This window comes from Ambystoma mexicanum, chromosome 1q (assembly GCF_040938575.1).
Source record: "Ambystoma mexicanum isolate Mex_15411 chromosome 1q, UKY_AmexF1_1, whole genome shotgun sequence".
NCBI lineage: Eukaryota > Metazoa > Chordata > Amphibia > Caudata > Ambystomatidae > Ambystoma > Ambystoma mexicanum.
Window position 1 is genome coordinate 29,150,187 of NC_090922.1, and position 27,275 is coordinate 29,177,461.

The window sequence follows — 27,275 nt, forward strand, 5'->3', positions numbered from 1 at the left end:
GATAGGGTTCACAAGAAAGAAAGTGTTTACAAATGATAAGTCAGGATGTGGTAGCCGGGGGTCTCCCTTCCCTACGTTTTGAGCACGGGACAAGGCGGCACACCTGAGCACAGTACACTCTTGAGATTTCCCAGAGTGAGACCAGAGCTCTTTTTTCCGTTATCATGACCTTCGGTGGTTAGGTCTCATTTCTACAAAAAGTCTCTTGCCTGCGAGGACCTGAGTTGTTCAGACTAACAAACAAAAGGTTCCTTTTGAAACGCGTGTTGGGTAATGACTTTTCACCCCTGGATCCCCCCTCTTCCGGGCTCAGATCCACAAAGGGTTCCTAGCGATATCAGGACCTTCAATGGTTAGATCTCTTGCTTCTGAGGGCCTGATAGGTTCAATGTTATAAACAAAAGTTCCTTTCTGATTGTCCCCTTCTTCCGGGTTCAGACCCCTCTCGAATGCCAGCCTCCCTCCGTCGGGTTCACTCTGGCTTGTATTCAAAAAGATTTCTCTGTTGCATTCACTTGTCGATGGGATGCTGGCTTTTCACGATCCTCCTCTTCCGGGCTCAGACCCTTTTTGAATGTTGGCCTCACTCTGCCGGGTTCACCATGGCTGTGCTATTCAAAACAATTTAATCTTTCGCATTCATCACTCTTAATGTTTTTTTTAAACAGTTCACTATGTACATCCCTCTGTCAGTGTCACCTTTGTTAACACAATGTGCTGGGAACACTTCTGTCACCAGCGCGTCCGCTCCCGATCTGCGACAGGCCGTCATGGGGAGGAAGAAGGTACTATAAAGTAGTCCCTTCTCGCCTTTCCGTGGCGGCCATTTTTTTTGTTTATTATTTAACTCCAATTTTCAATGGCTGCCATGGAAAGGGAAACTGACTTTTTTTTCCTTTCCCTAGCAGGCATGTTTTTGCCTTTTTTTTCTGTTCCGAAACGCCTTCAAGTACCCCGTCCTTATGGGCCGGGTTACTAATAGCAATAGGCCCCTCGCAGGGAGTCATTACCACTTTAGGTTATGCCCTGGGGACCTTCGTTAAGGCTCTTGCTTCTCTCGGGCCTGTAACTATGGGCCGCGGGGCATTACCTGAAGTGGTAATGCCCCCCCTCTCTGCTCGGAGCCTATTGCTTAAGTAATACCCTCATTAGTTATGTGGCCAGGATTGTTTCATATATTTTGGCATTATTCTTCAGCGTACGATTTGCATTCCTTAGGATCCTTTTGGGCTTCATTATTGCGATAGTAGAGGTCTCTTCCATGGGAGGGATGATAGATCCAGATATGAAGGAGTTGTTAAATGTTTTGGTCATGACTGGAGAAGGTGGGCCTTAAATGTTTTATGAAACTGGGTGGTAAATCCTCTGGCCGCAGAGTTTTATTCTTAAAGGATCCAATGGCAGTCCCCAGCTTGTCTTCCCTAATTGGATTTTCCATTTCCTTCCTAATTTAATTTTTATCCTTTGGTAAGGTGGCCTACCCAAGACATTTTATTGTAAACCTGAATAAAATATTGAGAAAGTGCATTTGTGTAGTGCATCGTCATTGCCCGATCTCCAATCAATCAGACCTCATCGCATGCCTTGCTAACACAGCACCATCAGCAATTAACTCACCCTGATCCATAAAGACTCAATTTAGCAGCCTGGCGGAGGTCTTAGAACCTGGCCTCTTAAACCTCGCACCCACGTGCATTCCCATTCTAAAGGGGGAACACAAACGTAACACTTGTCGATGCTATTACAATCAATGGAAATGGTTTGGCATTTGGCGTGGAAAACATTGTTGGTCTAGTAGATTATACTCCAAGGAATGTTGTCATGTACTTACTGTATCTTCCTGAAAGTACACTTAGTGACCCTGGTGATTTACACTAAATGTCTACAAAAGGTTTCTTGGTGAAAAGTTCCCATTGTCAAATCCTTTATAAAGGGAGTTAAACGTGTACACCCACCAATCGCAGAGTCTGTTCCAAGCTCGGATTTGAACATGGTAATGCACAGACTAATGTTGCAACTGTTTGATCCCATTCATAAAAATATACTATCATCCATACAAGGTAGCCTTTTTAGTCACTATCACTTCCATAAGGAGGAGTGAGTAGGTTACAAGCACGATCAGTGGAGGCACCTTTCTTACTATTATATAAAAACAAAATGGTTTAGAACACACCAAAGGTTTTCATTGAAATGTATGAACATATTTCATGTCATGTATTGAACTTCGAACTGTCTGGCAAAAGCCACAATTTAGAACATGAGAAGGAATGTTATGTGCTACATGGATAAAATGAAGCAAAGCTGCAAACCCTCACAGTTTTCTGTGTCTTTTGCCACAGATCAAGAAGGCAATCCTATCACCAGTATTCAAGACGCATTTTTATTTGCATTCAAGACAGCTACACACTAGCTCATAAAGCATTGCCAAAAACCCCACTGGTGCATTCAACCAAAGGAAAGGGAGCTACACTGTTTTTTGTAGGCAGTGTTTTGCTTGACATCTGCAAGGTGGCAACTTTAACTCGATGCATACGGGCACATTCGCAGGTGGGACACGTATTATGATTTTTGCTATGCATTCAGCTTACCCACTACCAAACATATTGATAACTAGTTTATTTAAAACATCTAGTGACAACAGATAGTATTGTATTGTAGGAGTCATTTATATATCGCCTTTTCCCATTACTATGGTCTCATTGCGCTTGTGGTGGGAGCGCCCTCAGGGACCACAGTCCAGAGTGGGGGAAATTCTCATAAAGGCTTAGAATGCGTGTGTGCATTTTGGCCAAGATGAGGAATTTAGTGGGCTGGCCGGGCTCCAGTAAGCAACCCAAGAGATCATGCATGCGGACAGGTGCTGAAGAGAGGGTCAGGAGAGTGTGATGGTGCAAGAGATTCACAAGTTCCAGAAGATGCTTACCCAGTAAGACTTTTGCTACTTGTATCTGTTAAGAATCCCTTCTGTCCACTGATCCTCTTTATGCAGCCATAACACAAAACAGTAACAAAATCTGCACTTTCAACACAATAACAAGAAACAATCTTGTGGGCATAGGTGCAGAGGTGCATTGTGGGAGCCTGCACATGTAGGAGAGTGATAGTATGATGGGAAATCCCAAGTCAATGCCTACTTACTTTAAAGAAAACGTTTAATACTCCAGACCAACCAGTAGATGGTGGAATATGCAAAGCATCTGTTTATAAACCATTGCAATCACCAGAAAAACTATTACTTGGTAGGTAATGTCTGCATTTATAATTTATTTCATATATAATTTGTTAAAATGTATATCGTTCACTGCTGCCATTTCCATGATCTCCAGGCTCTCTGGTGGATCTGAAAGATGGCGGGTGGGTTGGTTAAGTTAGTGGGGAAAAATTCAAGTGAGCTTTGTTCTTGTGTTGATGCATGCAGACCAGAGGTACATAATGCTCTGAGTGCCAGTATGTTTCTAGGTATCCTGTGACAAGAGCAGAGGCATGTATGCCCAGCGAGGGGAGCCTTGCATTGGCAGTCATGCTATGGTCGTAATATGCATGTTGATTTTAGTGTTTTAACTTTGTTGTTTTATGGCTCTTAGAAGGGTTATTTAATTAGTGTGTGAGTGGCTTAAATGGATGATATACCTGTATTGTGTTTGTGTAGAGGTTGAGCAGGTTCGTTTGGTGTGGTTTGTGACCATGGAGGCAACCGGCAGCATCCATCCAGTGTAGCCTTGGTGTCGTATCAGTAGTAATGCCCTACCGGTAAGGTAATTGTGAAGATATGTCCAGCGGCACCCTGAAGTGGGCTGGTATTTCCGGCAGTGGTCAGTGGGCTGTGAAGGGTCTTTTGAAAGAGTGGATGGATACTTGGTGAGAATAGTCCCCGAGGGGAGTTCAGGGTATGGATTTCAGGGAGGGCAGAGTCCTGATGGGGGCCCGAGGAACAACTGAGCATGATATTATGTATGCAAGTTGTGATATTTAGGTGCCAGTGATGTAAATTACATCTGTCATCGGAGAGCCAACCCGGTAGGGCAGTAAATCACAGTGCGACCCCCTGGAGCAAAACCTCAGCTCAGAAAAATTCCATTGTGGCACACAGGCGCAAAATTAGAGTTGCTCACATCGGAGCAAGACCCAGTGGGTAGGTGCAGAGTGGGGCTCCTGGGAGTGGTATGGTACGTTCAATGGTGAGAAGTTGCCAAAGGTTGCAAGCAATTATTCCACGTTTAGCATGGTGGAACATGGCCGCATCTTCTCCCATTCTTTCTCACTCTCTCTGTAAGATACATTGTGCACTGTGTGTAGCAAGCATCTGATGATTGGAGGGGAGCAGTCTGAAAAGTCCTCTAATTACCATAAGCAGCGTCCTAAGGGTTATAGGAGGCATGAACGTTTGGTACAGAGAGAAAAAGGCTGCTCGGGAGATGCAATCCCAGGTCTCTCACTTTATTTTTCTTAGTGTGTTTGCTGGCTGAGTGATGTCTAAAATCTCACTCTAACTTACTTGGGTGCTATACTCAGTGGGACCTGTTGAGATGTTTGCCCATCCGTGCAATGCTTGTTAATCAGGTGATCAGGGCAGGGGCCAGAGCCCTGGTTCTTAATCTTAGTCTTGAGCACTAGTTGTTTTTGTATTTTTCCTACAATCATATACTGTGTCAAACAAGAAACTCGTGTTTTTTTATTATAAGCATGTTTGTTATTTTTTTCCACTTAATTAGCTCATTGCGTCTGGTAATCAGGTGGAAGTGGAGAGGTTGTTAAGTCAAGCAGAAAGTGATGAAGATACTGTACAAAAAATGTGTCATCCTCTCTGCTCCTGTGACAGCTGTGAAAAGTTGGTTTCAGGGTAAGGTATATTGCCATTGTATAGGTTCATGCACACATTTGCTCAATACATTAATGCCACACTACCCAAGGTTACCTTTTGCAAATATTGCCCTGTCAAAAATGTCAGCTCCAGATAAAGTATTGCATTTTTATAGCAAGGACCACACACCTAGAGGCCATGGAGCAATGCCGCTTGTGGCATGTACCATGTGGTATGCAAATTAATGTGTATCCTGCATCATTTAAAACTGCATCAACAAATGGAGAGAGGCAAAGGTTTATTGATTTAAAACCACCAAGGATAACAAGACTTCACTCAGTTTAACCTACTGATACATTTTAACCACATACTTCAAAGTTTACAGAGCTCATTGATTTCTGGTTCCTTTTGGAATTCAGAAACAACATCAAATCACAATGTGCATAAATGATTTTGTTTGGAGGTCTTGCTTATTTAAACAGTATTTCTCACTCCATAACCTTTTTTTTAGGAAGTTAAATGACCCTTCTATTGTCACCCCGTTTTCCAGAGATGACAGAGGTTATACACCACTTCATATTGCTGCTATCTGTGGTAAGATTATTTGTTTCATTGTATGTATTTGGTGGAGCAGGCATTGCATCTCTCCTGTTGTCCTCTTTGAATTATGTATTATCATAGTTGGAGCAATGATGGGGAAATTAACATGACTGGCTTTTACAAATAAACATTGTCAACATAGTCCAAATGGCATACATTTATGTACCGTTTTCATCACTCACTGCCTCAATCAATTCCACACTTAATTTCACAAAAAGTGCAGAGGTTGTGACTGAACGAAGTTTCCATGTCCTTGTTCTGTGTGACTGGGTATCCCAAAGAATACAATATATTCAAAATAGAGTTCAAATATTTCTTAAGCTAAAATATAGTTGTCAGGACTGGGTTAATCTTCCTGAAAGTCTTAATCCAGCTTTTGACCACTTCCCAATCTCTCCTGTCACTCTTTAGAAAAGTCTGTGCTGTGATTCCACTTCACTTCCCACTTTATGCCTTTGTTCTGAGGCACCTGATTGGTTGGCGCCTTTTGCTTAAACGTGAAAGGTTCTAACCCAATATTTTATAATCATATGAAAATAGATAAAACATGGAAAAAGTGAAACCATTACAAATAAACAAAAACATAACTTAATTTTTACTGTACATGCAGAAAAACGTGTCACTCTGCTCAACAATCGGTAGGCAGAGTTGAATATTTTATCATTGCTGGTCATCAATAAGGACTGAAAATAACAGTATCATCATAGTCGAAGATGTGTGCAATTTGCATGTGCCTACCACAAAAATGTAATCCTGGCCATCTGGCTTTCCACATTCTCAGGAACGCAAGTGAAGGCCAGTACTTTGTGTATGTCAGCTTCTACCAGAGCTAGCTTTAGCCACCAGGCATCATAGTTGAGGCAGTACAAAAAGGGAAATCCATTTCAGATTGTTACACTGCTTGAAGTTGTTGCAGCTTCTCTACAAGGACCCGGTCTTTTAGTGGAACTCTTGAATTTTCCAATCACTTCTGTAGGCGTGGCCCTTTAGCTCTGCCCCTTTACCCAAATAAGGCCCACCTCTAGAATTAATAAGTGTGCCTTTTGTCCATAAAGCAAGTTTATTGTACAGACAGCCGGTAGGGGGCTTAGATGAGACGCAACAGTCTCACTAACCCTTGTCTCCCTGAACCCCACAAAGAGCACACATTATATACAGTTTGCAACAGTTAATATACTCCTGCAGATACCGTTACAAAGGCACCCCCCTAACATGATTGGTTGCCCTGTACAGAGAAATCTAAAACCCACATAGTTCATTGGACACAGACATTATAAACACAAACCCCTAAAAACAAGGTTTACATTTTCAACACACCCCTTCCCAAATAACCTCTCCATATTTGGTGGCAGCCTTGCCTCTTAGTTACTCAACAACAGAATTCCCATTAATGATGCACACTGACATGCCCTAAAAATACCTAAGCACATGAAGATGAGAGAAAGACATTTAGATTCCCTTTTGACCTATTCGTGTTTGCTAACCGCAATCCCCAACCTGTCATGTGTCCGGTTTCTATGACTACTGACCTTTCCTATTCACATGAGTTCTGCCCACTCTGACAACGTAAAAGCTCTCCTGAAATGTATTACTACTATCTCTCGTCATTAAGAAAAAGAATCAGGATGGGAGAACCACACAGTAAGAATTAATGATTGATACATTTAATCCCAAAATGATAGTGATAATACATAAAACAAATCACTTATTTGTAGGATAACAGCTAGACGAACAGATTTTGATTCGACATTTTAGGGGTACCACTGTGTACCAGCCTCTTTGGTGTAGAGGGTACTAGCCTCATAAAGGTGCAAAATCTCTCGATAACAATTTGAACATTGGTTAACAAACAAGAGTGAATGCTACCCAGGACCATTGCTAGTCCGTCGGTTATGTCATAAAAAACACAACAAGTGTGAACTGGTAGATGTGCAATGGAGGTGTGTCATTAATCGACACTGTAGTGTTTCGTCCATATGTAACGTAGACTAGACGTTGGTAGCTAGCGTGGCCTTCTTCAGGATGGGGGTGAAGGATGAACACTGTCCGTGGGATATCTGTTGAATTGTATGTTGACAGATGATTAGGGCGGTGTGGGATCTCCAAAATCATTTCCAAATTTAAGGTACTTATTAATGACTAATTGGTATCAATGAGTGCACTTGGAAGTGCACCATTTGGCAGAGGCTTACCGTCAAACAAAAAACAATATGGCGGTGGAGCTTCTGGTCGTCTCCGACAGCTTCTGTGCGTGGAGACTGGTAGGCACGGTGTGTTAAGTACACTGCTGCTATGGATGTGGGTCCATATTGCCTGTGCTGGAACTGATGTGTCCAGGGTGCAAGTACCCTGGGAGAAGCCACCTGTTCCAAATACCCCCGCAAGTTCACAAGATGCCTATCCCTTACAACAATGAGCTCTCCTGTTTACCAGAGATCCTATCTTCCCTTCGCCCTCCAGCACTTGAGCCATCTGCAAACTCACTGCAGCTACCCCATTGACCAATTTACAAAACCTGTTCCCTGACTGCTGGAGGGCCTTTGCCACGATTGCGAAAACACTCTTCTAATTAATACACAATATGAAGACCCATGGTACACAGAGCAACCACACCTCATATATTTCATATCTTTTACTACATTCAAAAAATGCTTTCCATACATGTATACCATTTTGTGCGCATTTTATACTTATTATTATGTCCTCTCATGACCACCATTCATACAGCTGAGCTCCACGTGCACATATTGATCGCCTGCTTCACCTGAGTGGGGAGGAGCCCTCCGTTTGACAATGTTCCAACGTTATGTTTCTGCGTGAATGCAAATCTACAAATGTATCGCCTCTAAACAAAATAACACAAAGTAACCTAAATGTAACCCATTTACCATAAAAATTGTAATATGTGTGAAAGTGACAGAAATGACGGTAATGATGTGTCCATCCCCCAGTCAGTGGTATGGCGTGCGAAGTTCACACTTCCAATTTCCCCCATTTCCCCTTTAGTTAATCCATTAACTAACAAACCAATTTCCAAATAATCAATCCCACCATCTTTATGGAACAAATCTTCACAACCATTTTCCCCCATACTCCTCTGCTAGACAACTCCAATTTGACTCCTTATTAGTTCCACATATACCCATTGTTCTACACATTCACTCAAACCTGGGGAAGTATGGACCCCCCCCACACTACCTCCTCCTCAATCATTCCAAAATATGTTTGAGTGCCCATGTGAAGAGAATTGGTCCTATACCTAGCCTTAGATGGGGTTATAATATAAGAAACATGGCAGTACTCCTAGGCATCTGAGTCGAGCAGCATCGAAGACATAATTGACAAGAACAAAAAAGTACTAGAAAAAAAATCAAAGCAGGTGAAAGTACTTTTAAAATTACGTTCATCCACGACGGCATCCACGAGAAAAGGGAGCCCAAAAAGTATCATCAATAATTGGCACCTCCGTCTCCATGGCCCCCTTCAGATTTTGCAATTCAGCATTTTTTTGAGCCAAAGTTCCGTTATCCATGTCATTAGGGGGCATATATGTAGCTGAGTGTTTTGCTGGTGAACACTGTAGCGCTGCAGTCTATTGTTACTTGCTGCTAGAGGCAGAGCTCTTGAAAAACCCATTACCTGGCGGAGCTACGGCAGAGTGTGGATGAGTGTTTTGGTGCGAAGGTTGGTGACACCAAACTACAATGCACCTCTAGTATTCTGTGTCACCAGCTAGAGCGAAGGCCTGAGGAGAGGAGTAGTACTACGGCCCGTACTGAAGAAATATAATGGTGCGTGCTGTTGGAGTGCCACAAGAGTCCAGGTTTCCTAACTTGCTGCACAAGGAAGGAAACAACGGAAGTAAGTCCTGTGAGGCTCCAACAACACACACTGTTTAACCTTGTGCTTACCTTGTTGACTTGCTGTATGTGCTTCGGAATTTGGCTCTCGTTTTCCATCCTGACGGAGCTGTGCAGAGGTGAAGACAGTCTCGCTAGTCTCTGGCGCGACAGCAGTATGGCACCTCTATGAATAACATTTTCCTTGGACTACACTCTCGAGTGCGCAACATGGTATGTTATTACTCACAAGTTGTTTGCTGTGCCCCAACTGACCGCAACACATACTGTAATTATCCAGTGTACCACGGTACTGGTGCTCAGTGGAACTTGGTTGGTGGATTCCACAGCGTGCCACAGAGTTTGCCTTATGGGACCTGTGGGTTCGCTGTAAACAATATCCTCCTTTTTATCCTTATTCTGGACATTATTTAGCATCTGCATGTGTGCCTGTGGCAAACTGATAGTAACATTCAAGTTTGTGCAGAAAGCCACTGTCAAATTATGACATCGCGAAACAAATATAACCTTCCTAATTTAAAAAGCATTTGTGTAAAACACATACGGATCCCCGCTAAACTATCTGATGGGGCCAATCGCATGCCTCATACAAGGAAAGGCAAATTGGAAAAAAGCAATATGAATAACACCCTGAAGATAAAAATCACTGGTTTGTGTGATCTTGCTCCAAAAACAATGTTCTCGCAATGGCTCTGTTTATTGGACAACCGTTAATTGGAACGACACAAGTAACTGCAAAGACTTCCGTTTGCAGACCCAACAACAGCTTTCTGTATAGTTTTACTTCTATGGATAATAATGGTTCACTACTTAACTTCTGTACTAATTTACCTTAGGTTTGGACATGGTCTGTGATGGTTTATGGTCATTTCATCTAAAACCATTGCATCTAATGCCATTGCATTGAAATGTTGCCATCTAAAAATGTCCAGCTAATGCATTTATTTTTTCATTTATTTTATTATTTTTTGGGGGGTAAGAGGGGTTCCCCCCCAAACCCCTGCTTTTTCCCTTTCAAATACACCTGAACAAAAATTAACCCTTTACCCCACAAAAACATGCATTAGATGGAATTCTCTTAGATGGAAAAAAATTCGATGGAATGGTTTTAGATGAATTGACTAGTTACCCCTGTAATACCAGTAGCCAAGCACTTGCTGCAAACTTATCAGCCACTCCCAATCTCAAAGCATTGGTTTCTCCCCCGGTGAGCTCCTTTGAGGACAGCAGTGAAGAGGCTGCTTTTACCTCGCTAGAACTACCTGTGGTCAATACTGTTCGGAGTGATTAATTCCCAACTCCATCGTCGGCTGACCTTATTCTTGCGAGAATTGAGGCGTTGTTGACTTTATGCTCTAGTATTGCGGCAGAGCACCATGAGCAAGAAGAGACATTAATAAGTATTATCAACACCATTTTACTTTATGGCCTAGCATACCTCAGATTGATCAGCAAGTTACAGAACGTAACACTAATACCCTCTCAAATGTATCTAACAACCTATTTTTGAGTGTCAAATCTCTCTGTACCTTAGTGGAGGATGCTGCGGAAGAAAAGAATGACATGGAAGACTTTGAATATTGCTGCGGCAACAGAAGAGGATACCATTGAGGCCCTATGCAATGAGCTATCTATGATTGACAGCCCCCAGATTGAGCACACCAAAAGAGAGTGTAAGCATACAATCAATCTTAGTGTCATGCCTGCTGGACATATCTCTAGACCGGGAACAACCTCTCCATACAGAATGAGTTACGCCCATAGAACCGCTAGACCGTTCTATTCGAAATGGAGGTTGTTCGATGCATTGCCAGGAAAACGACGTCTGCATTTGTCACGTCGTTAAATTCACGTGACGGAACGTGTGTCACGGCAGTACGTACATAAGCACCGTGGAAACGTCGATCGCTGCTTCTGATTAATTCATTTTTGGCGTTTTGTAGCTGAACTCTGGACCTGCGTCCTCGTATTCCCTTCAGCAACTTATTTGGCCTTTTGTAGCGTGTTTTCCTCCACACGCTAATTCCTGGGCTGCGTGTATCCTGTTCGCCTGCCAAATATCCTCGCGGACACTGTCTGCAAGCGCGGCTGTCCTGGGCTGCGTGTATCCTGTTCGCATGCCAAATCTCCACGCGAACGCTGTCTTCAAGCGCAGCTGTCCTGGGCTGCGTGTATCCTGTTTGCGTGCTAAATCTGCATGTACGCTGTCGCGTGCAATCCTGCACGTGGTTTTCTGAACTACTTTGAACCTTTGGTACCTGTGATAGTTAACAGGTGAACTTCTATTTTTTGTCCTTCGTGGGAAAGGAAGTATTTCATGAACTATTGGAAGGTGATTGTGCACAATACTTTGGACGCTATCCTGTGGTGCACCAACCCGGTATCTAGCGTGAGCCTCGTGCCGTTCGGGATAAGTCTCCCTTACTAATCATCCCCTCCTTTGTCGTTGGTTCAACTCCTGGTTTTCTTCAAGAGACTTTTGTTGAATACTTCAGTTTTTGCCATAAGGTCAGTGTTTTGAATTAATGCTAATACTGTACTATCATAGTGAGTTGAGTTTGGGACAGTTTCTTATGATACTTTATCTATCCTAGGCTGACTTCCGACACAATGCCCATGCCCTTTCCAGTGATCCATCTCTCTGCCTGTTTCATCGGTCAGAGTTGTATCATTTGGAAGATCTAATTTGACTTAACTACAATCAAGTCGTGTGAAAAAGGATCCGGAAGAGCCCTACCAATTGTATCCTTTTTTGGTTTCCGTATCCTTTTCAATTGATACATTGGTGATTTATGACACTTAGAGGGGGTGCAAAGCCCAAACGAGTGGTCTTTTCGAACAACCTAACCACTGTGCATGCTTCAAATGTTACTGTGCAAAAGGTGTCCTCACCCTCTGTGGATTATACTGTTGTGCAAAGAAATGGGGGAGATTGCACTATAAGGAAAGTTACGCTGAAAGGGCCGATGGACAAATGGCCACGTCCTCTAGACATGCCAGCTAGAGCTCAACCTTTGTCAAGTTATACCTGCTCTAATTCAGGAATCCCTGCACAAACTAACTGTTGGGGCCCTCATTAACAACATATGGGACTCATAATGGCTTATTGTACAATACTTCTGCTCGTTGTCCTCCCTTCCCCCCCTCACAAAGATCACAAAGATCTGAGTGTTGGTTCCAGGCATAAATTTCATATTATGCAGTCCTCGGCAGACAAATTGATAAAATTGGAAGAAAATTCTCCTATTAGTAATAGCCCTTTTCTCAACCGCTCTACTCTTTTATCCATGTGAAAATCATTGCTGCGTCTGTCATCTATTTGCAGCAGTGATCTGCATCGAATTGAACTTCCCAAATGGGACTGAGTAGAAAATTGGGTACTCATTGATGCACCTCCACAGCTGTGGCGGAGTTGCTATGTAACGGTGTGGATACTTTGCAGTCTTTGGGCCTTCATCTCGTTACACCCAAGAATGGAAAAGAGTACAGGCAACTGCGACCAGATCTCTTGTTAGATGATCTTGGTCGATTAACTGTACCCGGATATGAATTAGGAGGGGGGCATTGACACTAATTGTGATCATGTGTCTGCCGCTAACAAATGTGGGTGGGGGAATGGCCCACCATTTAATAATGGAAACTGACCTCTGCTTAATGTCTCTTGGATGTGTTGGAATACTTGAGGGTTTAGATCATTCATCTCACACCCATTGGGGATTCAATATGTTGAGCAGAGTGATATTATGCTACAAGAAACCTGGTCCTTTAAAATTGATGCATTTGATATACTACATTCCCAGGCAATTAAAGGAGAGAGAGGTCGGCCTTGTGGGGGTTTGGCTATTGGAGGTCAGGTTAAATACTCACTATTACCATTTAATGCAAAAATCACCTCTCCTTTTGTTATGGCAGCAACCCTTTTGGAAGGAATTACAAAGACTTTATCAACATTTACAACCCACCTGTTGGAACAAATAGCATCAAAATTATAAGTAATTTCAAGAATGGAATTATATGGATTATAAATCCATTGTTGAGAAATTGAATTAATTGTGCCCAGTGGCAAACATTTTGTTGGAGGAGGTTGTAATGCTCCAAAATTGATATCCTTCTTGCCTGCTGTATCTGATGAAACTGTTACCCAGTGTGACAAGGAAAAGTTATCAACTACATCAACCGCAGGACTAAATTGGAATAAGCTGTTTGAAACTTTTGACTCATTCTGTTTAAATCTAAAACAAATCGACAACAATGCAGTTCCCAAAACGACTTGGACTAACGGGGCTAGTTCTTATATCTTGGTTGATAGAATTACCTGGGACAGTTGCACTCATTTAAATATATTTAATATACTCAGTGACCATGCCATCGTAAGGTGGTCTATGAGGCTGGTTATTTCCAGAATGCTGAGCTATAATAATGCATGTGCTACCACTTACCTATAGGGAAATTGTTTGGAGTGAAAGGTACCGGGCTAGGTTATGCAATTTTGTACATCTCAATGAAACTGCCTTTGCTGAATGGACAGAATTGTGATGTCTCAAATGCTATGCCCGTGCTGACTATTAGATTGAATCTAGGCCATCAAATTTCCTACTCGAGACCAGACTATACCAACAACTTTGATGTTGACTTCCACCATGCCAAAAAAGACCATCGCAAGCAATGTACTGCTATCAAGAGAACTTGTATATATACCACACAATAGAAAAAGATCTTGCTAGCCCACTTCTCGACGAAGTATAAAAACTGTCTGCGTCATCATAAATCCTCTATTAGTTGTGGTAATTGGAAGTTCATATTCTGACTCCTTCGGAATAATGGTAACACAGTTCTGGGCCCTGGTTAGAAGATTTTTTAATGGCCGACGTTAATTAGAACATAATCTCATCAACACGCGGAATGTTGTGCAGCTATTAGAAAACTTTTCTATAGTCCTAAGATTATAGAGAAACATATTTCCTACATTCTTACTGCTGATTTCATGGCTGGTTTTGAACTGGAAGATTATGAAATAATAATTAAATCACTGAATGGCTCTCTTGCACCTGGCCCGGATATGCTGTCAAACATTATGTACAAGGATAATATTCCCTTTTGGTCCTTTGAACTGGAAAGATTGTTTGCAAGGATATTGAAATCAGGGTGGATTCCTGAGAGCTGGAGGAAATCGATACTTATACCTATCTTTAAGAATGGACATCGGACTACTTCCTTTGACTATAGATTACTAGCTAGGCTAGATATTAGTTCGAAGATTTTCTCAACTATCCTCTCAAAGAAACTCTCCAAGTGAGCGCTTTTACGTAATTTACTTTCCCTGTTTCAAACTGGGTTTCGGAAGGGACAATAGTACATTCCACAATCTAAGTGCACTACATACTATATCACCATATTCTAGTGCTACAGCAGGCAACCTATACATTTGTTTTGTGGCTTTCACCAAAGCCTTCGATACTGTGTCCCGCCGTTTACTCTGGTCCAAACTGGGTGGATGGGAAATTGATCCCACTCTGCTGTATTTTTTTATCTCTCTGTATTCTAACACGTCAGTAGTGGTGCGAGTGGATCAGTTAGGTCAATTTACAGATTATATTATCACTAATATTGGTCTTAAACAAGAATGCGCCCTTGCCCTCTTGCTTTATTACTTTAATGTTTGTGATATGGGTTTGACTATTGAATCTACACACAACTTCCCACCCCAGATTGATCGACTCCAGGTTTCTTGGTTAGGGTATGCAGATGATACCATTCTGCTTGATAAAACCTCAATAGGATTGCAGCGGTCATTGTTCTCATTAACAGCGTATGCTGAGACAAACTCTCTTATAAATCAATAGCTCAAAAACCAAAATTATGATGTTTGGCAAGAATTCCAAAAAGAAGAAATTTGTTTAGACTCTTAATGGATCCCCTCTCGAAATTGTTTATAGCTACTTCTTTTTGGGTGCCCCGATTACTAATAAACCGAATCTGAATTTCTATTGTGATTTTGTGAAGGCCAAAACATGAAAAAATGGCTGGTATTAAAACGTTTTATCAATAAGAAAGACGGTTATAATATTGAGGGGCTAGTCTCCATTTATCGCACTAGTATCCTGCTGGGGATTATTTATGGCTTGGCGGTCCTTCATGAGCCTATGTTAATGTGGGAAATATTTTGTACTCCATCCTCCGAGGGCCCGCCTCGATGCCGGTGGAGGCATTATGTTGTGAGCTTGGTGTCGCCTCTATCCACTCCTTATGGCTTCACCAACAATGTGAACTTTTTCTGTATATTTATATGTCCTCTCGCAGTGCAAACAATATTTTTAGTTATCTTGCAAGATTTTGCAGACCGACTAACCACTTTTTAGCACAGCTGAGAGCAACTGCTATCTGGAGCCCCAGATATACAGCAAAACCTGCATCCCATACCACCCACCCCGTCTTTTGATGGAGAGGGTGTTGATAGATGGTCATTTTACAATACTTTGGGGCCTGAAATGAAACTGGTAATGGGTTGGACGCTAGATCCAACGAAAGTACACAAACCTAACTTAAATAGAACGTCATTGATGAAAGCACTCCACCAAATACCAGCACTGCGCAATTTAGTGTCTAATGACATCGACTGGGTTTGTTTACCGTACGTCTCAAACGGTCGTATGTTATGTAAATATCAGAACACTATTATTGCTGCGTTAATATGGAAACACGCAAGAGATTTCCAATTGCTTGGTTATGAGTTATCTTTGTTTACCTCGCTGGAAAATGCCACACTGTTTGTTGAATATCAGTCCTCTGCATCGCATAACAATGCCTTCATCGAAGATCATGAGAATCAGTTTGCTACTCTGCATGAAAAAATTAGACTACAATCTGAATCTGTTGCGCAAATTGCGTCAAGCCTGGCATGGCTTGAACCACTTATGAAAAGTCTAATAGGCGATATGCTGGTCAAAGAAAAACAATAAAATAACGCAGTGGTCATAAATTCTTGGAATTGCTGTGGCTTTAATAACCTTGAGAAATGGTTTCAGAATACACTAGATGTACAACTACCAGCAATAATCATACTGCAGGAAACCATGGCAATCCAAGATATTTATTTAGAAGGATATGTAGCTTTTTGTTCTCATGCGGTAAAAGGTATACAAGGCCGTCCATCTGGCGGACTTGCGATCCTTGTGAGACACTTATATTGTACTAAGTTGTTACAAATGTATTCATCCTCAGACATATTGGTGGTGGAAGTGACATCCAAAGCTAGGGTGCTTTCACAGTTGATCATAGTTGCACTGTACTGGAACCCAGCGATAATAACTCTAGATGCCATTATTGAAAAAGTGAACTCTGTACTTCTACAAGTTGCTATTGACCCTCCAAATGCACAGATCATCATGGGTGGCGATTTTAATTCAAATCTTAATGAAACAATGATGAAGTCACATATAGCGTCCAAGTATGAAATATTGGCTTTTGAAAGGGGGCAAATATGGAGGAACTTCTTGAGCGAATGGGAATTGCAAGTAGTGCCCTTTGTACAAAAAGTGCACGCTTATACTTGGGCTCGTGGCATGAAACGCTCAACAATAGATTACCTGGTAATTTCGGACGCACTAGCGGAATTCGCTATAAACTGTGATATCATCCAATCGCGTCTAAGTGATCACTGCATATTGGAGTGTTTGTTAGATCGTAATTTACCAATGTATGAAGCTAAGCCGGTATTATCTTTGTTGGAGATAGACCGCAAATCACTTTCCATCAGGTGGAATGCTAGACGATATAGGCAGCTAAATGATCTGGTTAACAGAGACACGGAAAAAATAAATGTTGAAATGATGTCTAGATTTGATCTTATCTCATGGGAAAGAAAAAATGTTGGTATGATACATGGTCATCTTGATACCTTGGTAAAGAAATGTTCAATGGCTAAGCAGACCAATTATAAGAAGAGTTACAATGTAGAAATTGCATTGAGGAAAAAACAAAAACAACGAAATACGTAAATTGATGAAATCATCCTATATTATAGGGGGTTATGTGATTCAGAAAAAAAAAATTCTTACAACCTATAGAAATGATGTCAAACAGTTGAAGATTGGTTCATTTATAGAAACCAAACAAAAAATGATTTTGAACCTAATTGGCAAAAATTCAAGGGAAATTTGGGCAATACTGAAGTTTCCCCTATCGAAAGAAAGCCGGATCTATGCTCTGCAGTAAGTGGGGAAGTATGGTGTGAAATTTTTAAGTCCAAATATGCTCTGCCACAGAAATTTTGTGGGCTACAAACCCTAGATTTAGCTATGAATCTTCCCTCTAAATGTCCTTGGGGCTTGAATGATATTATTTCTATAATAGCAATGCTAAAACCCTCTAAAGCTGCTGGGCCGGATGGCATCCCACTGTGTGTCATAAAGGACAATCCAAAATTATGGGCAAAAATCATCTTAAGGAGATTGGAATGTGTTTTTAAATCAAAGAAAGTGCCCGAGTCGTGGTTAACTGCGATCATAATTCCATTACATAAAAAGGGTCCCTTGAACGATCCCACCAATTTTAGACCTATAGCCCTAATTGATATCTCTGCAAAGATAGATCTTTGCTGCCCTAATATTAAAGGACTTAAACGACTTCATTATAAAACAGAAAATTCTTTCACGGTTTCAAACCGGGTTCCGTAAAGGTATGGGTACACAGTTGAATGCAACTCTGTTGGCACATGTACTGAAATCCACTAGGAAGAAAGGCCATGGTCCTTTATATATGGCACTTGTCGATATATCCGGGGCATTTGACTCCGTAATCAGACAACAATTGTGGCAATGAATGCAAGATATTCATATTCCACCTCCCCTGATAGCAATGATTATAATGTTGCATTATAATACTAGTTACAGGATTAAGATTGACAAGGAAGGCTCTTTAACACCGCCTATTTTTACACATATAGGTGTAAAGCAAGGCTGTAACCTTGCAGCCACATTGTTCAACCTGTATTTATCTGAAATAGCTACAATTTGGTCTATGTGTAATTCATTTGCAATCAAACTAGGGGATCTTTGCTTGGATTGGTTGGCTTTTGCGGATGATTTGATAATGTTTGATCTTACTCCTTTTGGGCTGCAAAATAAACTTGAATGTCTAGTAGAATTCTGTGAGAATCGCAATCTCGAGCTAAACCCAAAGAAATCACATATCTTGGTATTTTCAAACAAGCTAAAGATCATAAAATACCAATGGAAGATAAAGGGGCTCCCGATTCCCCGTGCTCTGGGCATGATTTATTTGGGGTACAATTTGAACAACTCTGATTCGCTCAACAAATGGCAGGTAGAAATCTCAATTAAAGCGATGCCACTGATCGCCCAAATGACAGTAATTTACTCAAAAATCTGTAATTTTTCCATGATTCCTTTGATCTATTTCTATAAGCTTAAAGTAGAAGCAATCATTATATACGGCTTAGATCTGTGCTATTTGGAAATTGGTCCTACGCTAAATAAAATCCAAGGAAAAATATGGAAGGAAGTATTACACTTGCCTATGTCACTCCCAAATTCGATCATCATACATGAACTGGGATTGACATCCTTAGCTACCAAATATTCATGGCGCAAGCTTGCGTCCCATGCGAAAATTCTGGACCCATTGTCTAATTCCCTTTATGAAGATCTTGGTAAAATTCTAAAAAAGGGTATTGCAGCTTCGGTAGCAGAGGCAGGAAATAGGTGTGATGAAAATCTTGTACTATTAGCCATGGAAAGGGAAGATCTAATCAAACGTCCTCAGGTTGTAAAGGCGAGGCTAATACAATATGATTGGGCAGAGAACTCACTTAAAATTGGGCTATACACCTCATTTAAAGAGTACACAAAATTTCGGCATAAACAATCACCGGTACTGCCATATTTGAGACAATGTCCTGGCCATAAAATGCGTTCGCTTTATATGAGGTTTAAACTCAACCTCCTTTCAACTTCAGAGCGTACCAAGAAATGGTCCAACAGTTTGTATTCAGAAGAGGAAGGATGCAGATTTTGTAAAAATTATCAAAAAGAAACTTTGAAACATCTTGTTATATACTGCGTCTTCTTTACAAAAGCACGGCAAACTAACTTGCTGAAACATCAAAATGAAATAACAGCTTACCAATGTGAAATGCTTTGGATACAATGTATGTGGGGCTATAGAATGTCCTTGATCATCGACCTAACACAATTTTTGTATGAAATTGAAAGGAACTTAAAGTGTAAGAACTTTGGCCTAAATGGATTGACGGATGACCCTTCAGATATATCGGTTAATGAGGCCCTAGTGTACTCAACAGATAAATGAAAATACTAAAAATTATGTTTATCCCGATGGGGAAATTATTGATCCTAATTTAGTTACATAGTCCACATTCGGTTGGAGGTAGTGTTAATGTGATGATATGTAATTGTTCTGTTTTACACTGTGAATATGGTTTTCTTTTTTCTTTTTCTTTTTTTCCCTTTCTAGCAAAACATCACGATCATGGGACCTAATTTTATTATTGTTCTGATGTTTTTATGGTATTATATTGTTTTTAAAAGATTGTAAACTCATGAAGTAATAAGAATTGTTGTAAAGATAATTTGTATCGAAAAACAACAATAAAAATAAATAAATAAATAAATAAACATATGTGCAGTAGGTTTTGCCCAATTTATGGCACACCGCACCCTCAATAGTTGTGAGGAGGTCCAAAATGTAGCTATTCTCCAGGGCTACAAGACGCAAAGCCCTACGCTTTTCTTTGATGGTACTGAGCGCTAATCTAGAGGAATTGACAAATAAAAGCAGAGTTATTTTAAGCCATTTTGCATTCTGACAAATAGTTGGACGATTTCAAAGTTTGTTTCTGCAGAGTCCTGCAAAGTTTGTAGATTGTCCATGTCCAATGACACAGGGATGCAAGGGCCACAGGGGACAAAGGGGTCTCAAATGTGGATTCAGAGTCAGGTGGCTAGGCAGAACCACGAGGACTGGCAGGTGCAAAGTGGTGATGCTGCATACACCTCTCCAGGCAGGTAATTGTTTGTACGAAAAGGGCCCACATGTCCAGAATAAATAGAGAATCGCTGCCGTACCTGCAGCCAAAATCAGGAATATGCAGAGTGGTGCCACAGTTTTGATTTGTGATCAGACACTCTGCCATCGCCCTTAAAACAAAGAAAAAACAGTGTAAGTAACCAGATTTTACCAGGTTTCTAAGGCTCCTTGAGTCATGTCAAGAAATTCACATATTTTCTCCAAACATTTCCACATGCCAAATTAGTTTATGCCACTCATTCCTCAGAGAGTCCCACCATCTCTCCAGCCTTGCAACCCATTACCCCTTCCTCCCATTTGTTGTTCACAATAATCAGACCTTCCAGGTTAAGCTGCACTCTATTTACAAGCATCTTTGTTATCTTCCCCATTTGAGATTGAACCTTCTTCATCGATTTGAAGGACAGAAGCTGCTAGAGATTGCCCCTGAAACTGCCCTCGAACCCTTCATAGGGCTAGGTGCTCCAGACAACGTGCACCTGCCACTTCTACCTCATTAGGATTAAATAATCTAGGGACCCCAGGGGCATGGCGAATGAGGGAGAAAATGTAACATGACACACTCTGTTCCTACTCTCTCTCTTCATGTGCTGGTACCATACATTATCAGCTGCAAAACTGTGTGTCATTTACAATTTCTAAAGTCCCATCAGAATCATCAGATGCAAAATCAATTTTGAAACTTTGTTGCGTTTTTCATTGTACCCAAATAACACAATGTTTCCTCCCCCTGTACACATCTTTTGTCCAACACATACGACCTAAAAAGAAAATAACTCCATATATTGCTGAACACGTTGTCAGTTTCATTCCTTCGGTTTGTCGTGAAAAACAAAAAAAGTCCTAAATAATCCTTATACAACCAATTCCCACTAAAACAATTCTAAATTTGAACACACTCTTTTAAAACAATTCTCAGGTTTCATACGCTCTCCTCCCCCTGTCAGCTGGAATGAACTGTGATTCCTTAGGTTCCACTTAACTTAATTATTAGTAGACTGCTGTTCCTCAGGCGTCAATGGGGGCATACCGGTATCCCTCCGAACATCGTGGAGATGCACCCCCGCTTTAATCCCCTCCACCTTCACAGCCCTAGGAGTAGACAAGATGACCTTATGGGGTCCGTTGAATCGACAGTCGTTCCAGTGACAGAAAAAGCATGGACGAAGACCCTCTCCTCGGGGAGTAACAGATGCTGATGCTAGTTTGGTCCCACGCCGCCTTCTATCTTGTTTTGCTGATGAGATGTAGTTACCTGTGAGGACACAATTCTGACACTCTTAGTCAAAGCCTTAAGATAGCCCCCAAATTAATTTCCCAAAATTTCTACTGACTTATGTCCATCAGTACCTATTCGTGTGGGTGAGAGAGCTGTTAAAATCCTATGACCCATCACCCCTTCATGGGGACTAAGGTGGTGATCCTTTCCCGGCTTATTCCACAGACAAAATGTGAATGGAAGGCAATAAAGTCATGACTTATGCAAATCAGAACACATTTCTGACAACTGGGTTTTCAACATGCCATTGAGACGCTCCACAATACCGTTAGCCTGAGGGTGGTACACAGAGCACAATCTGTGCCATATCCCCAAAAGTGAAGTAATTTCAGTGAACGAACCATTAAAGAAGTGAGTCCCATTATCAGACCTTAACACTTCACAAATACCCCACCATGGAAAGACCTCCCTCACCAAGAATCTGGCCGCTGATTTGGCATCAGGTGTGCGCGCAGGGTCCAGCCTCAAGCCATCGGGAAAATGGACACACAACCACAATTAAATAACGATATGTGCAGCACCTTTGTACCATGTCAACAAAATCAACATACAATTCTCTAATAGTATTTCCTGGATTGAATTCCTTACAAAGTGTGCAATGACCAATAAACCTACTCACCTGCTCAGAAAGGTTGGGCACAAACCAATCCTCCTGAAGTTCTGCTGCAATTTGTTGCAGAGGAGTATGTGCCGGGACAGGCAGTTGCTCCAAAGCCACAAGAATCAACTCTACGGGCATCACTACCTTCCCAGTCAGGTCCTGCTTCCACAACAAATCTGTGGGGGCAAGAGCGTACACCTCTCTTCACCCAAAGCTCCTTTTCCTCCTGTGGTGCTTTCCTTTGCAGTTCAACCATTTTTAACAAGGGGACTTCAGTATATGGGACTGGCAACTGTGCCTGTTGGGACATCATTTCAATTTTTGGGATATCTGAGAGGGGCAAATAAGCTGTAGCCTTTGCCCATCGATCCGCTGCATTGTTACCAAGTGCTACAAAGTCTGTTTTGCTAGTATGCATAGCGTATTTAATAACCCCTAACTCTACAGGCAATGCTAATGCATCGATTAATTGTGAAAGCAGCGCTTTATGCTGGACAGGGGTCCCATCAGATCTTCTAAACCCACTTCTCTGCCATCTAGATAACCCAGAATGTATTGTGGTGGTGACATACGCAGAGTCAGAGTAGATAATTACTCCCTTCCCCTTACTCATTTCCAGGGCCTCAATAAGCGCCACCAATTCTGCTGCTTGCGCAGAGTAATGTGATGGCAATCGCTTCTGCACCTCTACCCGGTACTCACCACCCACAAGACTTACAGCTGCTGCTCCTGTATGTCTCTCACCAGTATCCTGATCGGTTGTTGGTGATACATCAACAAAAAGTGTTCCTCCCGTCTCCAAAGCATCTTCTTTAACACCTGCATTTTTTCCCTCATCTCCCTTATAGGTCACAGTCACCAGGCTGCACTGGGACAGCCAAAAAAGTCACTGGGTTTACTATGTGACACCTCACTGGACGTACAGAAGCATTTGACAAAATAAGCTCGTACCCTGAAACTCTGAGTAGTCAAAGTTGATTTTGATTTTTCCAAAATTGCAAAAACTGCATGCTTCACGTACAGTGTCACCAGGCAGCCTATAGTAATGGCTAAGAACTTTTGTATTGCAAAGGCTGCTACCGCAAGAAACTGCTCCCAAGGAAACTGACCCTGTATAACTGAGTCTAACAATCCAATATAATAGGTCAAGGTTTGTGACCTAACAATGTTTTCTGTGTTATGACCACTGTCATTACCTTCCCATCTGTATGAGGAAAAAAGAAAGAAATGGCTTTTGGTAATCCGGATTCTCTGAAACTGGAGCATTATTGATAGCAGCCTTGAGCTCCTGAAAACAAGTTCTCATTTCATTTGACCACTCAATTGGACTCTTCTCTTTCTGTGCTTCCTTGAGTGCTTGCAGCAGGGGCCTTGTGTAACTAGAGTAGTCAAAAATCCAAGACCGACAATAGTTACAGAGCCCCAAAAACTGTTGCATCTGTTTTACCGTAGTTGGTTGAAGAGTGTTTTGAACTGTGGTGGCTCTCTCAGGCATTACCCTTCTCCCTGCAGATGATAGTACCTGTTCCAAATACGCTACTTCTGTTTGACAATATTTCAGTTTTTCTTTTTGCACTTTGTAGCCAGTCTCTGCGAGCAGGGTGAGGAACCTCGCTGGGTCTCCTTGACACTGTTCATCTGAAGCACTAGAAACAAATAAACCCTCCACGTCCTGAATTACAGTGCTGGACATTTGTAAGTTCCCCAAATCCATCTGAATAACTCTGTTAAAAACACTTGGAGATTCACAATACCCCTGGGGTAACCTTGTGTGTTCAAATCTCTGTCCATGATATGTAAACGCTGTGAGGTTCTGGGAATCGGAGGGGGGGAGCAAGAAAAAACTTTTTTCAAATCAATAACGTGGAGTGGGTCGACCCAGTAGGGATGTTAAAGAGAATGGTTGCAGGATTCGGTCCACCAGAAATTGTGCTTCAACAATGTTGTTCAGAGGCCGCAAATCCTGAACCATCCTCCAACCAGACCCATTTGCCCTCTTCACAGGGTAAATGGCTGTGTTACATGGGGACACAGAATATTGTATAATACCCTGCTTCAACAACGCCATAATGGTCTAAAAAAACCATTTGTCTGCCTCTTTAGACATGGGGTATTGCCTAACCCTTGGCAACATTTCTGCTGGTTTTAATTTTATTTGCACTGCCCCTACACTTTTCAATAACCTCCACATCATGAGGATTGCTGGTCCATAAGTGGTCCGGCACTTTCTTCAAATCCTCCTTCCAATATGGCAATGTCTTTCTCACGGTGAGCCTATTCTGTGATAACCTCCCTTTGCTCCACCATTACTGTCAAGGCACCCCAATCTCAAAAACCATTTCTCCTGCATCTTCCGCATCCTCGAACAATTGTTCATTGGACGCAACTCTTAACGATGAGTTCAGATCAATACACAACACTGTGCGCCATTCGCCTCCTTCCTCATCGATGCCAGAAAGAACCACAATGGTGTTCTTCACAACCACAGCTTCAAGAAGAATGGTAACAATGGTCCCTGCCGCTATTTCCTGTGACTCGGCAGGCCAGAACACAAATTCTATGGGTATCCGCCATATCCAATCCCTTATTCCAGGAACCCAACTTAACACTATCATTACCTCATACAAGAATAATGCAGAATTTACTGGCACCCCCCCTAATCGTGCTGTCGCTGCAATACGTGGGGAAAAGCGCTGCTTCTCTTAATGGGTACAATCCTGGAGTTTAGCACATTATGCCATCCTTTGAAAAAGTGATTGACCTATTAAGCTTGCTCAGGAGGTCCCGTCCTAAAAGGTTTGCTGGAGTATCTTTGCTGTATAATAAGGGAGCAGATAAAGTTTGATTACCTACCTTGATGTGCAAATCTTCAGTGTATGGAACCGATAGGACAGCCCCAGAAAATCCCTGCATGTCCATTGCTTTGCCTGATAGGGGAAATCCACATTCTTTAAAACAGGATTTCATGGCCCCTGTGTCAACCATGAAAGAGAATGTCTAGTTACCTACCTTTACACCTATCTGGGGTTCCTCTTCCGGATCTGTAGTAACCAATAGAATTGGGCATGTCAGAGATACCTGTGGGCTGGCCTGTTCTTGATACATTTGAGCACCAGGTAGTGAAAAAAAGTTTCCTCCGAGTACACTTGCTCCAGTATAATGGTTAACTGTCCCATTTGGTAAAGGATTCTTCTCCCAAGCCTGTACTGGCGCTTGGGCTGACATGATCGGGGCATGAGTCTGTCATTCCAGTTGCCAGGTTCTGATCAACCTGGACTTGCTGCATTGTCACAGAATTCGGGTCATAGGGTGATATTTGGGTATTCATCTGGAGGGGACCTGCGTTAAAATACTGTGGTCGACTTCGACAGTCCCGCGACACATGCCCCATTCTTCCACATACCCAACACTGCACTCCATGTATTCCTCCATACCTCCATCCCATAGGCCCATTGAACTGGGGCCCCATTCCTCCAAACCCGGCGAATGATCCGAGGCCTCGCGACAATCCTCCCATACCCCGTGGAAGTCCTCATCGGTCTTGGTCCAGGTACATACCCGTCCGTCCATGCTTGTCCCATGCCGGAGTCTATTTGTCCTTGTTGTCCCAACTGTCCCTGCTGTCCCTCTATGGGGCTGGTTATCATTGCCCCCTCTAAACAAATCTTCGCTAGTTTTTTCTGGACCAGCTTGGCCTCAGCCTTTTGTGCCTGGTCCGTACTCTCATTTTCCTGTTGCTTCTTACAAAAATGCACAATGTGCGCCTGTATCTCCTGCCAACTCTTCGCCTCTATCCCTACGACCTTGTCTAGGTCATGCTGTACTTCTTTACAAAGTCCTTTTTTCAACATATGATACAAATGGACACATTTTTGTCCCATGCTTTTCCTGTCTCTGCCCTCCACATCTCCTGAATCAGCTGAATGTGGGCAGTGGGATCCTCGTCTAACTTCATTGTTTTTGCCAAAATGGAATTTATGTCTGGCGTATCAAGATACATTATCCTCATTGCTCCCCTAACTTGTGCCCTATAATTATTGAAAGCTGCTCCATTGCGGGTGTTCGTGTCTAATATGAATTCACGGATATCACGCTTTCTTCCACAACTCATCTGCCCCCCCCCCCCCTTCAAGGCCATGAAAATGTTTTTTCTCCCAGTCATCCTCCTCTATCCCTTCTATCACATCCCCGATACTTTTGTTGGGACGACCACACCCTCGGGCGCTACCGTAGCAAGCCACCCCCTCTTCCCCTTCGTTCTAATTCTGCACCTATACTGATGCTATCTTTTCCATGTCCGCACTTACTCTCTTTATGACAGATTTATCTAGCCATACGAGAATCTAACCATGTCTCCATCTATCTTCCTCTGCTTCCTGTGTTTCCCTGATCTAGTCTTGCTGCTTTTTATTCCTATCCTTTTGTACCTATACCTATGCCTCTTCGCTCTCTACTAGCCTCGCCGCTTCTTCCCGTTTCTGCCGTTCTTGCCTTTTCACTACTCTCTGTAATCTATCCTCTATCCTGGAACCGGGGGTGATTCTCCCCTCGCTGACTCTCCTTCACGCCTACTTCTTGCAACCCTCTCTCTGGCTCTTCTAGTCCCAAGGTTAACGATGATTTATGCTTAAGATAGACTTTTCTTCTTTCCTCTTCCATTCGGCGCCCGCAAACAACCTTTACTAAAGAAGGCGTTACTCTTCTGCTTCCCTCACTCCTGACTCTCGAAAATTGGTGCCGATGGCGGGATTACACCTGACCGTCTGTAACCACTGGAATAGTCTCTAAATAGAATATGGAGGTTAAAACTCTGGATTTGTATATCCTTCTGCACGTGACGATGGATAACACCCATATGGGGGCGGTGCAGAAAAAATTCCTACACCTTCCTTCCTCGTCCCTTCTTTCATAGCCATGACCTTCTGGCCTTCCCGCCCTTCTCATATAACCTCCATTGCTCCAAGATAATCAGTCTATAGTCCAATTTCAACCCCTTATGTTAGTATCCTGAGAAGGTATGCAGATTTTCCAATAGATCGGTTATCAAGCCTATCCCATCAACAACCT

The 27,275-nt window shown here is 42.2% G+C and overlaps 1 protein-coding gene across 3 annotated transcripts in view; it reads left to right on the forward strand.

Moving 5' to 3' along the window:
* ANKRD27 (ankyrin repeat domain 27) overlaps positions 1 to 27,275 on the forward strand; it is a 1,511,294-nt gene that overhangs the window by 678,699 nt on the left and 805,320 nt on the right. For all 3 annotated transcript variants that reach the window (XM_069635449.1, XM_069635447.1, XM_069635448.1), the window contains 2 exons: positions 4,713 to 4,840; positions 5,313 to 5,395. In XM_069635449.1, coding sequence (XP_069491550.1) covers positions 4,713 to 4,840; positions 5,313 to 5,395 — 211 coding nt within the window. The remainder of the gene's footprint in view (positions 1 to 4,712; positions 4,841 to 5,312; positions 5,396 to 27,275) is intronic.